At 48.7% G+C, this 12,191-nt stretch overlaps 1 protein-coding gene across 1 annotated transcript in view; it reads left to right on the top strand.

Moving 5' to 3' along the window:
• LOC144752074 (indolethylamine N-methyltransferase-like) overlaps positions 1-12,191 on the top strand; it is a 79,658-nt gene that overhangs the window by 32,928 nt on the left and 34,539 nt on the right. The window contains exon 2 of the mRNA XM_078640023.1: positions 4,382-4,589. Coding sequence (XP_078496149.1) covers positions 4,382-4,589 — 208 coding nt within the window. The remainder of the gene's footprint in view (positions 1-4,381; positions 4,590-12,191) is intronic.

The following is a 12,191-nucleotide window of genomic DNA, read 5'->3' as shown; positions in this document are numbered from 1 at the left end:
CTCGGTTTGTGGGACCATTTGCTATTACGCAAGTAATTAATCCTGTGGCCATGAAGCTTGTTTTGCCTGATGACTACAAGGTCCATCCGGTGTTTCATACGTCACTGTTGAAGCCCTATATACCGACAACACAGGTTCTGCCACCACCCCCTCCCTTGTTAATCGATGGGGAAGAGGAATTTGAGGTTCAGGCTATTATGGATTCTAGGCGGAGGAGAGGACGCCTCTTCTACCTTGTGGATTGGAAGGGTTATGCACCTGAAGATCGGACATGGGAGCCAGCGGGTAGTGTGCATGCGCCACGGTTGGTTCGTTTGTTCCATAGACAACACCCCTCTAAACCCCGTCCGGTGGGGAGGACCATTGGGGGGAGATACTGTTAGGAAATAGGGCTAGTCTGTCCTCTATGGCCATACTCCACCATCACATGATCGGCCTTGAAGGGATAAAAGAACCGCCCCTTCCTTAAATCAGTGCTTGGTATCTTTTAGTTTGGGTTCCAGGTGCTGGGTTGTGGTATCTACGTTGAGAGAGAGATTGGTTCACGGGCTCGTGTTCCTTTTCAATTGGATCCCCTCTGTTTCTTTAGTTCTATTTTTGACTTGCCCTTTCCTCTCCCTGGTTATTCCGTTTTTTTCCCTTTATTTAGTGCAGTTTAGGAGAAGTCTGTATCCCACCCCGCCCCCCTCCCTTCCCTCACTTCCCTCTGTTCCTTCGTAATCCTGAAGATTGAGCTGTTGTGTTTTTGTTGTTCATTTGAGGATAGCTGGGGCTCCAGTTTCCTCGGATATCGGCTCTTCGGAAGGACAGTTAGTAATAATACCGAAAGACGCCAGCTGGCGTGTTAGCTGCGTGGATTCCAAGCAGCGTCCTTTACTTCCGCGTTGTGTGAGGCTGTCCGCCTCTTTGTGTGCTGCTTGGGCGCTTTCAGTCGCGCTGGGAAGACAGAGGAGCTGCAGATCCCGGAAGAGGGATACGTTTGTTTGTTGTGTCCCCCTTCGTGTTTAAAGACTATAAACACTCGCAAGGACATTAGCTGGGGGTTTTTTATGCCGAGTTGAATGGCTTTTTCCCCTTAAGAGTCTCCGTTTTGGCAGAAAACGTCCTCGAGTGAATTTCCTTTATCTCCTATCCCTACCTGGAACTGGATGCTCCTACATTAGTGAAATACTCATCATCCTTGCTGCCAAAGACCTCCCGAGGCTAATCCTGTACAATTCACAAGTAAGGAGGTGTCTTATCGTTGTATGGTGGAGTGTGGCTATGGGAATAAGGGGTAATCATTGAAGCTGAACACAGAAGTAATTGTGTGTACATTGTTTTGTAGGTACAGAGGCGTGGAGGTGGTGGTTGAGTCTTATTGTCCAGTCCGGTTCAGGGGTGAAGCCTTTTTGACGTCCCTTTCATTTGATTTCCTGTCCCCTGCCCTGGGCTCGGGTGTCCTCTCATGGTTGTCTACCTCATGGGAGGCATTTGAGTCAGGGTAGTGGATTTGGGCATACCTCGTTCCTGCAGTGTCTGGGCCCGTGGAATCCAACATCTGCCTGCTGTTGTATAGCAGCTGTAAATGCGGCTCTATCATTGTCCGCCTGTTCAGTAGATTGTCCCACTGCCCATTCCAATTTGGCTTGTCCATCCCTCAACTGTGTTAATAAGGTCTCCATCTTGTCAGACGGAAGTCTCCTATCTGGCTCGCCACTTGTGACCTTGTGGGTATACAAGGAGGGAAGGAGCCACCAAAGGGGTCTTTGCACAAGAGGTTTATTGGGTTTCTACACAATAGAGAGGTTATATACAGTTCCAGTCTTAAATATAGTTCCAAGGTTCTTGCTATAACTTCCTGCTTGTTTTCGTCGGGAGGTCACCTTGGCCGGTCTTGGCCGCTTGCCCGGTGTATGCAGGAAAACAATAAAAAGGTGGCAATTACTTCACTGCCTGAGTTTGAATGATTATGGGGGGAAGGGAGTGGGGGGTAACTACCGTGGGTGTTGGATAGAGCTAACCACCGTCACCAAAATTACTTCACAATTATCGAACCCGAAGTGCGGTGAAGTGCACAAAGCAACTGGTGTGTCCTGGTCCCTCCCACTCCCACCTTTACCCGGTTCCCCCTTTTGTAAAGTGTAGAAGGTTACGGAAACGACCCCGTACCTGCTTGAGCCACGCGTTTTCCTGCGCGTGGCTGGGTGGTGCATGGGACCGGTGGCCTCCTGGCTTCTCCCAAGGCGGGGACTCTCTCTCTCTCTCCTGCTCCGACAGTCCGTTGTCAGTTGGTTCTGCTTCTCAAGTCCGACTCGGCGTCCTCTGCACCATCTTCTCCACGTCTGCTTCTTTTATGCGGCTTGATATCTCCGCGGCACCACAGCACCTCCGCGTCTTCCGGATCCTCCTTTTCTTTGGTGTCATCACTTGGGGATAGGTTGTTCTCCACTGACGTCATAGGGGCGGATTCACGGTCAAGGGAATCCAGGCTTCCCTTAAAGGGCCTGGACTATTCCTGCAGGGAAGACAAAAAGTCTGTCACAGGGAAGGATCCTAATGGGTTCGTGACCCGGTGACACAATTATTTTGAGATATGTGCTCCTGGCAAAGCCTCTTCGAAAAAGACTTTAATATGAACTTACTCTCGAAAATGATCATAGTTCTCAGAAGCTCCTTTGTTTTTGTTCTTTCACAAACTCTCTCCTGTGATGTGCACAAGCATTTATACTAGTTTCTTTATCTCTTACATTCTTATTTTTCCTTTTTGTGTGTCCAGATGTTCACTGCATCAAAGTCAGCTTGGAGTCTTTCATTATAGTCACCTTGTATTTTCAAATGACAAAGCTGTTGTCCTAGAAATCATACCCATCTGTAATGAGACACGTCTGACATGTAAGGCAAAATTCCCAGTGCGCCAAGCAGGTTCAGTGTCCATTGGTTATCAAAATTGTTTCCCGAATCAATACACAGAAGGTCCTTAGGATGGGCAGGAACCACTCGAAAATACTGCCACAAAAACAAAACTTCTAGTGCAAAGTCAGAATGCAGTGATCCAAGTAACCTCTGCAGTTGAATTGCCAGACCTGTTCTGTAGTCCTAAAAAGAAAGCCGCACTTGACACAGTTGATCAGAGAGACTGAGAGCACTTCAATCTGCAGGCGATGGACATTTGGAGTTGGTCAGGAGGTTCAGGCAGGAACAAACCTCACACATAAGTCATGGACTAATGATGGCACCTGACGGGCAAAATTTCAGAAAGATTTTGAGGTCATTGCTAAACAATTATATGGGGTGATAGTTACTATATTCTTTTGGCTCTTTTGAAATCAGTGAAAGTATGCGTTTTTCATAGAGATGCTGTACAGCAGGCTATAGATCCTCCCTCTTTAAAGACCATCAGTAGGGTGGAGAGAAAGTGCTACTAACTCATCCTTTGGCCTGGGAAGGCACCCCCCCCCCAGAGATTAACAAGGGGGAGTGTTGTAAAAACACCTTGTATTTCCCTTTACCTAAGCTTTCCTTCTATGAGTTGTCTACTCCTGTGGGACGGAGATGGGAGGTCCACCTGCTTCAGAAGATCTTTATCCTTCTGTTTTGCACCTCTGAGCTGTAGACAGTCATGATGCAAGCCTAAACAACCCGAAATGATGTGCTTCTAGCCTTTCTGTGATGTTCTGTAAGGCTGATATTGAAGGCTATCATTTTCTCTGATGCAATTGAAAAGTAAAAGACACACAAGTAAGCAGCTATGCATGCATTTTCCCCCATTCCTAATGGTGCTCCGGTTACCTGGGCAATACCTTCCCTGCCTACATGATTAGGATAGAATTCAGTTCACAGTTCAATTAAATCAAATGACACTGTAGCCCAGTTATCAGGTGATCACAGTATTGCCTGGTGAGATCCCTACCTGCTTTTTCATGTCTGAGTTGTTTTGCCCAAACTTGCTTCCTAGTTCAGGTCAATCTCCCATCGTGAGGTCTTCTTCACATATTGCCCACAATTATTGAGTCAATTGAACTAAAGCCTCATTCTCTTCCAAACGCACTCTAATGTGTGCCTGAAGTGTCTTCTTATACTGGGATTGTCTCTACATTTTGTACTGCATGTGTCACAGGGGAGGGCATTCAAAAACAATTTCCACCTTTATGTACACAAGAAAGAGGTTACCTTCCATGATAAAACAGTGAACAATCGGTTGTCAATGAGACATGATATAGATTTGCGATTTGTCTATGAACATTCTGTTCCCATCTCTTTTCATACAATTGTATATCAATGTTCTTCTGAAAATGTGAAGAAGTTACATCAACTGGGACCAGAATATAATTTCAATCAGAATATATTTTTACTTTTAAAGATTATTAATATTTAAAGTAATAAACATTATTCTTAACAGGTGTAGTGAAGGGAGAGTTGCTGATTGCAATGTCCATCGTTCCTTTCTTCCAATGGGCTCTTCCAGCCTGTCAATATTTCTCAGACATCATTTTATCCTGCTCAACTGATAAGTGCATCTCAGAGGTAGAGAAATGGAGGACAAATGCACCTGGGGCTATGGACTGGAGTCAGGCAGCAAAGATGATTTGTGAAATAGAGGGCAATGGGTATGTATTCTGTACTAATCTGTGTATTGCAAGTGCTTATTTTTTTATGATCTTAGCCCACAGTGCCACAGATTTACCAACATACGGCAATTCTCAAGGTTTGTATTCCTTGTTCATAATATTGTTAAATAAATATACACTACCTATCCCTAGCCTAAAATAGTTAAAATGTATTCTCTGCACTTTGATGCCATTTTCTGGCATGGATAAGGGGATGGGAGATAGTGTGGCAAATTTCTAAATTATTTGTAATTTCCCCCTTTGGCAGTTTAAAAATGATTGAACCACCCACCAAGTGTGAGCTCCGCTAATGGTGAAATAGATAACAGCACAATATATCTAACACCTTGGGGAAGGAGCGTTTGGGAATTGATATCTGGATGGGCAGGTAGAACTTTAGAGGGACAAACACAGCAATCAGCAAAAACATGAGCACAACCATTTTATTTTGAAGGAAGATGACAGATAAGTTAACCTCTTCAGTCTTTAGCAGTCAACAGCCGCTCGAGTATTTATAGTTATGTATGATGAAATCCAAAATGGCATTGATGTACGCAGTTGAAAAATATTTATAATAAAAGTTAAGAAAAATTATACTGTGCAAAAATGCTGCAACTACATTCTTCTGGCATTGGGGTCAGGGGTGAACTGGAAAGTGGGATTGCTATGTGAGTTTCTATTTTGTGCAGAAGAGATGTTTGAACGTCAATGTAAAGATAGTGCATGAGGAGGCAGAGTGCAGAGCGTAAGTTAGCAAACAATTAAGGACCCATGTAGAACCACTGATCTCCAACAACTAGCTGCAAGCACCCTGAATGCTTTATCACGGAAACAATATCAATATGTAGATGTACCCATCATCATGTCTGCCACAAGTTGCCAATCACTTAGGATAACCCACTCAAATCACTAGTCTGTATTATATGAGTAACTCACCCATTTCTATTTTCGGTTCTTGTCACCTGTAGAAGTGAATGGCATTAGTTATAATTCGTTAAGTTGTTTTTGATACTTACAGATGGTATTACATCCAAAAAAGAGTCAGGCCTGTTGAAGAAGAGCATAAGAAGAAGGTTACTCTTGGTCTAGTATAGGTAATCTGAAAAGGTTTCTGAGAAGCCATGGGATACTGCTGTGCAACCTACCAGAATGCTGATATAATAACATTCCCATTGTCCATCCGGAATAAAATGGTCACCCAAGCATGAAATATCCTAAACCTGTCACATCCATTAGATGAAACCTCATTTGACTTTCATTGATATAAGTTACCTGTTTCAAGTGCCATCTCCACCTTACTATCTATTGGCCCGATTATGATGGCAGGGAGACCAACAGGCTATTCATGGCGGTCTACCCATCATCGTAACCCACTTTGCAAACCCGCTATATTATGATATCATAGTACCTACAATTATGGCAGTGCCTAGCAGGTATTGCCGTTGGGATTACGACGTCCCTTTCTGCCTGCAAGTTCATGCCTGTTAAAGCTCCAGAAACAGGTAGGTGGAAAGAGACTTTCAATCAAATCAAACATTTATAGAGCTCACTACTCACCCGCGAGGGTCTCAAGGCGCTGTGGGGGGTGGGGTGAGTTCTGCTACTGCTAGAACAGTCAGGTCTTGAGAAGTCTTGTCAAGGTCAGTGGGTCCTGGTTCTGTCGCAGGTGGATTATTATTATTATTATTGGACATTTATTAAGCGCCTGGTTACGCCAGTGGCGTGTCCCCGCGCTATGACAAGTGGAGTGACTGTCCCCCCTCCTCCCAAACCAAGCTATCTACTGAAAAGATACGTTTTAAGTTTTTTTCTAAACTGGATTTCGGAGGGCTCAAGCCGAAGTTCCAGTGGAAGATTATTCCAGCACTTGGGAGCAAGGTATCTAAAGGATCTGCCTCCCATACGAGCTTTAGATATTCTTGGAACTTTTAACAGCCCGGTCTGCGAGGACCTAAGACTGCGTGTAGGCTCGTAATAGGCTACTAGGCTCTGAAGCGGAGGAGGTGCCTTGCCGTGCAAAATACGATGGCAGGTGGCAAGGGCCTTAAACTTCACTCTCCTCTCGATAGGGAGCCAATGGAGCGCTTGCAAGGCTGGTTTGGCAGATGACCTCCTGGGGAGTCTGAGGACCAGCCGCGCTGCCGCATTTTGAAGAACCTGCATGCGGCCGATGACCTTTCCTGTGGCCCCCAAATAGAGCAGGTTCCCATAATCGAGTCGGGAGGTGACCAAGGCATGCACCAGCGTCTGACGAGCAGAAATGGGAAGCAGGTCTAAGACTTTCCTAAGGGCTCTCAGAACACTGAAGCATACCCCCGCCACCCGACCGACATGTGGGCCAAAGGTGAGGTCCTTATCGAGCCACACGCCCAGGTTCCTGGCCTCACGGCAGGGAGCGGGGACTTCCCCCAGACAAGGTGGCCACCACGCCGACGACCACGCCGACGGTGCACCCCCCACCACGAGCACCTCGGTCTTGCTCCCGTTCAACTTTAAACAGTTGGCAGACATCCAGGCAGCAAGGTCTTTCATACAGTTCCTGAAGATGTCAGCCGCAAGACCGGGCGCGCGCGATAGGGAGATGACCAACTGCGTGTCGTCGGCGTAGGACACCAGGCGGAGGCCATGCCCCTCCACAATGGCAGCCAGGGGGGAGACGTAGATATTGAATAGAGTTGGGCTCAGGGACGAACCCTGAGGTACGCCCTGGCCCAGCTCAATCTCCCTGGAATAGCACTCACCCAATCTGACCTGAAAGTACCTCTCAGAGAGGAAGGACTTAATCCAACCAAGCGCAGCTCCTGTCATCCCACCTCCATTCAGACACTGTAGCAAGGTGGAATGTGCTACAGTGTCGAATGCTGCGCTTAAGTCTAGAAGGATCAGTGCCATCGTCTGGCCCTCGTCTACTCCCTGTCTGAGTGCTTCTACCGCCATGAGGAGAGCAGACTCCGTCGAGTGGCGGGGACGGAAGCCAAATTGCGAGTCGTGGAGTATTGAAGCCGTGTCCACGAATTGCGCGAGCTGTATATTGGCTATTTTTTCCGCCACCTTCGCCATGTAGGGAAGCAGGGAAATAGGACGGAGGTTGTCCAGCTTTTCAAAACTAACGCTGGCCTTTTTTTGCAGGGGAAGTACCACCGCCTGTTTCCAAGCCTTCGGGACCACCTGAGACTCAAAGGAGATGTCCAGCAGCTGACGCACATAGGGCTCTAGCACTGGCAAGCTGTCCTTGAGCCGGCTGGGGGTGGTCGGATCTCTGGGGGAACCGGATTTGATGGATCCACAAATGCGGAGAAGCTCCGCAGTGGGAGGAGTAACAAACATGGTTAGCCAATGTTCCCCTTCCCTTCTTGGGAGTTCCAAGGGGGCAAGGCCACTGTCGGCCCTCTGGGGGAAGGAGTTGTATATGTTGGAGACCTTGGTTGCAAAGTACTCCGCAATACGATTACAGCCCTCCATGGTGCAAAGTTTCTTCGGTACTACGGCGGATTTGCCTATTGCAATGGATTTGTAAATAGAGAAGAGCTCCTTGGTGGACTGCTTAGCTTCCTCAATTTTATTGCAATAGTACGTTGATTTGGCCTTCCTAATCAACATGTGATAGGCACGTCTGCAATTAGTGTAAACAGTTTTGGCCTGCATGGAGTAAGCAGTCCTCCATTGCCTTTCAGCACGTTTACATGCAGCTTTGGCCGTTCGCAAATCCTCATTGTACCAGGGCGCCGACCGTTGTATTCGGCCGCCTGATTTCGCCACACCCAGAGGTGCCACCTGATTCAGGGCTTCCAGGATCCGCTGGTCCAGGTTGGAATTGATTTCATCAGCCCCGTCACCCCCAGGATGACCTTTCTCGGTGAGTGCCAGGTTGAATTTGGCCTGGGAGAAAGCTGACCATCTGCGCCTCGGATGTGTATCAGCGGGAGGGTCATTGGGGCGAGGTCCCTGTATTTCGATGGTAAAAGGGACGAGGAAATGATCAGACCATACGATGGGAATCGGGGCTTGAGCGTCCACTTGACTCCAGTTGGCAAAAACTGGATCCAAAAGGTGACCCAACTTATGGGTGGGCTGCAGTACCTTCTGCTCAAATTGTAAGCTAGCCATCGTGTGGCATAGCTCGCTCGCCACTCTGTCCGCAGGGGGAATCTAGGTGTAAATTGAGATCCCCTAGGACCAGATATTTGTCCGAGCGTAGAGCGGCTTCTGTGACACCTTCCATTAACTTTCAACGAAGATGGGGAGGGTGTTCCATGTCTTGGCGGTGAGGTGGGAGAAGGATCTGCCACCGGTGGTAGTTTGGTGGATGCGCGGAACTGTGGCGAGGGTAAGGTCAGCGGATCAAAGCTGGTGGTTAGGAGTGTAGAAGGTGCGTCGTTAGTTGAGGTATGTTGGGCGGGCATTGTGGAATGCTTTGTGAGCATGGGTGAGGAGTTTGAAGGTGATCCTCATTTTGACTGGGAGCCAGTGCAGGTCTGTCAGGTGGGCACTAATGTAGCAGTGGTGGGGGATGTCGATGACGAGGCGTGAGGAGGCGTTCTGGATGCGTTGAAGTCGTATCAGGAGTTTGGATGTGATTCCCGCGTAGAGGGCATTGCCGTAGTCTAGCTTGCTGGTGACGAGGGCCTGGGTGACCGTCCTTCTGGTTTCGTGGGGATCCATCTGTAGATCTTGCGAAGCATGTGGATGGTGTTGAAGCGGAAGAATACGACATTGATAGTGTTGCATCCAGGATGAACACCAGGTTGTGTGCTTGGTTGGTGGGTGTCGGTGCAGCTCCTAGCGAGGCCGGCCACCAGAATTTGTCCCAGGCAGAGGGGGTGGAGCCGAGGATCAGGACCTCCATCTTGTCCGAGTTCAGCTGCAGGCGGCTGTTCTTCATCCATTCGGCGATGACCTATATTCCTTCATGGAAGTTGGTCTTGGTGGTTGTGTGGTCCTTGGTGTGAGAGAGGATCTGCTAGCTGTCATTGGCATATGAGACGATATTAAGGGTATTCGATTGCACGATGTTGGAGAGCGGTGTCATGTAAGCGGTGAAAAGAGTCGTGCTGAGGGATGATCCATGGGCTACGCCTCAGGTGATCTTGGTGGCTTCGGATTGGAATGAAGAGAGAAGGACTCTCTGGGTTCTGTTGGTGAGGAAGGAGATGATCCAGTCAAGGCATTTTTCATAGATCCCCATGTTGTGGAGGCATGTGTGTAGGGTGTGGTGGCATACGGTGTCAAAGGCAGCCAAGAAGTCTAAGAGGATGAGAGTGGCGGTTTTGCCGTTGTCCAGCATGGTCCTGATGTTATCGGTGGCAGTGATGAGGGCGGTTTTGGTGCTGTGGTTGCTGCGGAATCCGGATTTGGGTATCCAGGGCATTGTTCTCTTCGAGGAAGCGGGTCAGGTGTTGACGATCTTCTCAATGTTTTTTGCCGGGAACGGGAGCAGGGAGATAGCCCGGAAATTCTTTAGGTCCGTTGGGTCCGCCTTGGGTTTCCTGAGTTGGGCATTGATCTCAGCATGTTTCCAGCATGTTTCCAGCTCTCTGGGAAGGTGGCTGTCTCAAAGGAGCTGTTGGGTTTCTTCTGGAGTTGGGGTGTGATGATGGAGCTCGCTTTGTTGAAGATGTGGTGGGGTAGGGGTATGGCGGTAAGCCATAAAGGAAGTTGTTCATGGTTTTGATGGTCTTGTTGTCCTTGACGTTGTTCCAAGAGATCAGGAGGCCAGTATGGCTGGGGAGTGGGCGGCTATCGGTGGGGGGGGGGTCAGAGTGTTGAAGCTGTTGTGGATGTCTATGATCTTGAGGTGGAAGGAGATGGTTAGCAAGTCGCAGAGCTTTGTGAGCATGGGTGAGGTCTTGTGACCGAGGGATGTCGTTAGAGCTGGAGTTGGGGTTGGCGAGTACCTTCATGATGATGAAGAGCTCTTTGCTGTTGTGTACGTTGTTGTTGATGCTTTCCTTGAAGGAGGTCATTTTGGCAGTACAAATGAGTTGATGGTGTCTGCGGCTGGTGTTTTTAAGGGCTGTGTGGTTGTCCGGTGTCTGTTTGTGGCACTACTTCTTCTTAAGTGTTCAGCAAGTCTACTTGGATGCTTGGAAGTCGGTGGTGAACAAGATGGCCCTTCTGTCGGTGCACCTGGTGGAGAGTTTCTTGAACGGGTTGAGGGTGTTGGCACCATTGTCAAACCATTGCCTGAGGTTTCTTGCGGCTGTGTTGGTGTTGGTGTGGTCGGTGGGTGGGTCTAGGGCGAGGGTGGTGATTAGCTGGACTTCGGTGACCTTGTTCCAGCTGCGGTGGGGGATTTGTTGCGGGTGGTTGTGTGCTGTGTTTTTCTTGAAGGAGAAGTGGACGCAGCTGTGGTCGGTCCACTGGAGTTCGGTGGTGTGGCTGAAGGTGACGTGGTTGCTTGCGGAAAAGATGAGGTCGAGTGTGTGTCTGGCGGAGTGGGTGGGTGTTGTGAGGAGTTGTTTGAGTCAGAGGTTGGTGAGTTTGTGAAGCAGGGTGGTGGAGTTGCTGTTGTTGGCGTTCTTGAGGTAGAAGTTCAGGTCTCTGAGGAGGATGTAGTCTGTGGAGGCAGCGCGTGTGGGCTGACGATATCTGTGATGGAGTTGCTGAACAGTGGTCGGTGTCCGGGGGTCTGTAGACAAGGGTTCCTCTTAGGGTGGTGTTGGGATCGATGTGGATCTGGAAGTGCAGGTGTTCAGCAGAACTGAAGGTGTATTTGTTGCTGTTCGAGATTCTAAGGGTATTCCGGTGGACGATGGTGATTCCTCTTCCAGGTCTGTTGGTGCGGTCCCTGCGACTGATCTTGTAGCCATCCGGGATGGCTATGGCAATGTCGGGCATCAACGTGGGGTTCATCCAGGTCTCAGTCAGGAAGGCAATGTCTGGGGAGGATGAGTCAAGCAGGTCCCAAAGTTCGATGGCGTGCTTGTGGATGGAACGGGTATTGAGTAGTATGCACTGGAGATGGTTTTGACCTGCCCTGGTAGGAGGGGCAGGACATGTAGGTGTTTGCTGGCTGGTGAAGCTGCAGTTTCAGCAGATGGTGGGTCCATGGGTGAGCTTCGGGATGGCCTGGAAGCAGATGGTTGATCGACCAGCATTGAGCGCATGGAGGAAGTTGGTGTAGGTCTTTTGCATGCCCCTCTTACTCCCTGGCCCCCAATTACACAGACCTGGGACATGGGGGACACCTACAGTGCTCCCCTACATATCTATGCACCATGTGGCAGGCACAGCATGGTGCAGGGATATGTAACTTGTCAATGTTTTGCATTGCGGTGGGTGCTGCATCCAGCAATGCGACTGCCTCCGTGGTGGTTGCATCGTAATTTATGATTTGATTTGATTTGATTTTGATTTTAAAACATTTGTAAAGCGCATCATATACCGTGCGGTTTCTTGGCGCTGTATAGACAAAGTCTCGGGGACTACTGTGGGACTACTGCCTTGTAGGTGGGTGGTCCCAAATACAAAACAATGGCATGTGTCTCATGTGTCTCATGGAAGAAACACAGGCATTCAGTACAGGACTTTGCATCTTCACTTACAACAGGCAATGGTAATTCAGGGTTAGGCAAAGGAGGCAGGCATCTTGTTTTTTTCAGG

The sequence above is a fragment of the Lissotriton helveticus genome, chromosome 4_2 (assembly GCF_964261635.1).
Source record: "Lissotriton helveticus chromosome 4_2, aLisHel1.1, whole genome shotgun sequence".
NCBI lineage: Eukaryota > Metazoa > Chordata > Amphibia > Caudata > Salamandridae > Lissotriton > Lissotriton helveticus.
Note: the sequence above shows the minus strand (reverse complement) of the source record. Positions and strands in the feature narration are given on the sequence as shown.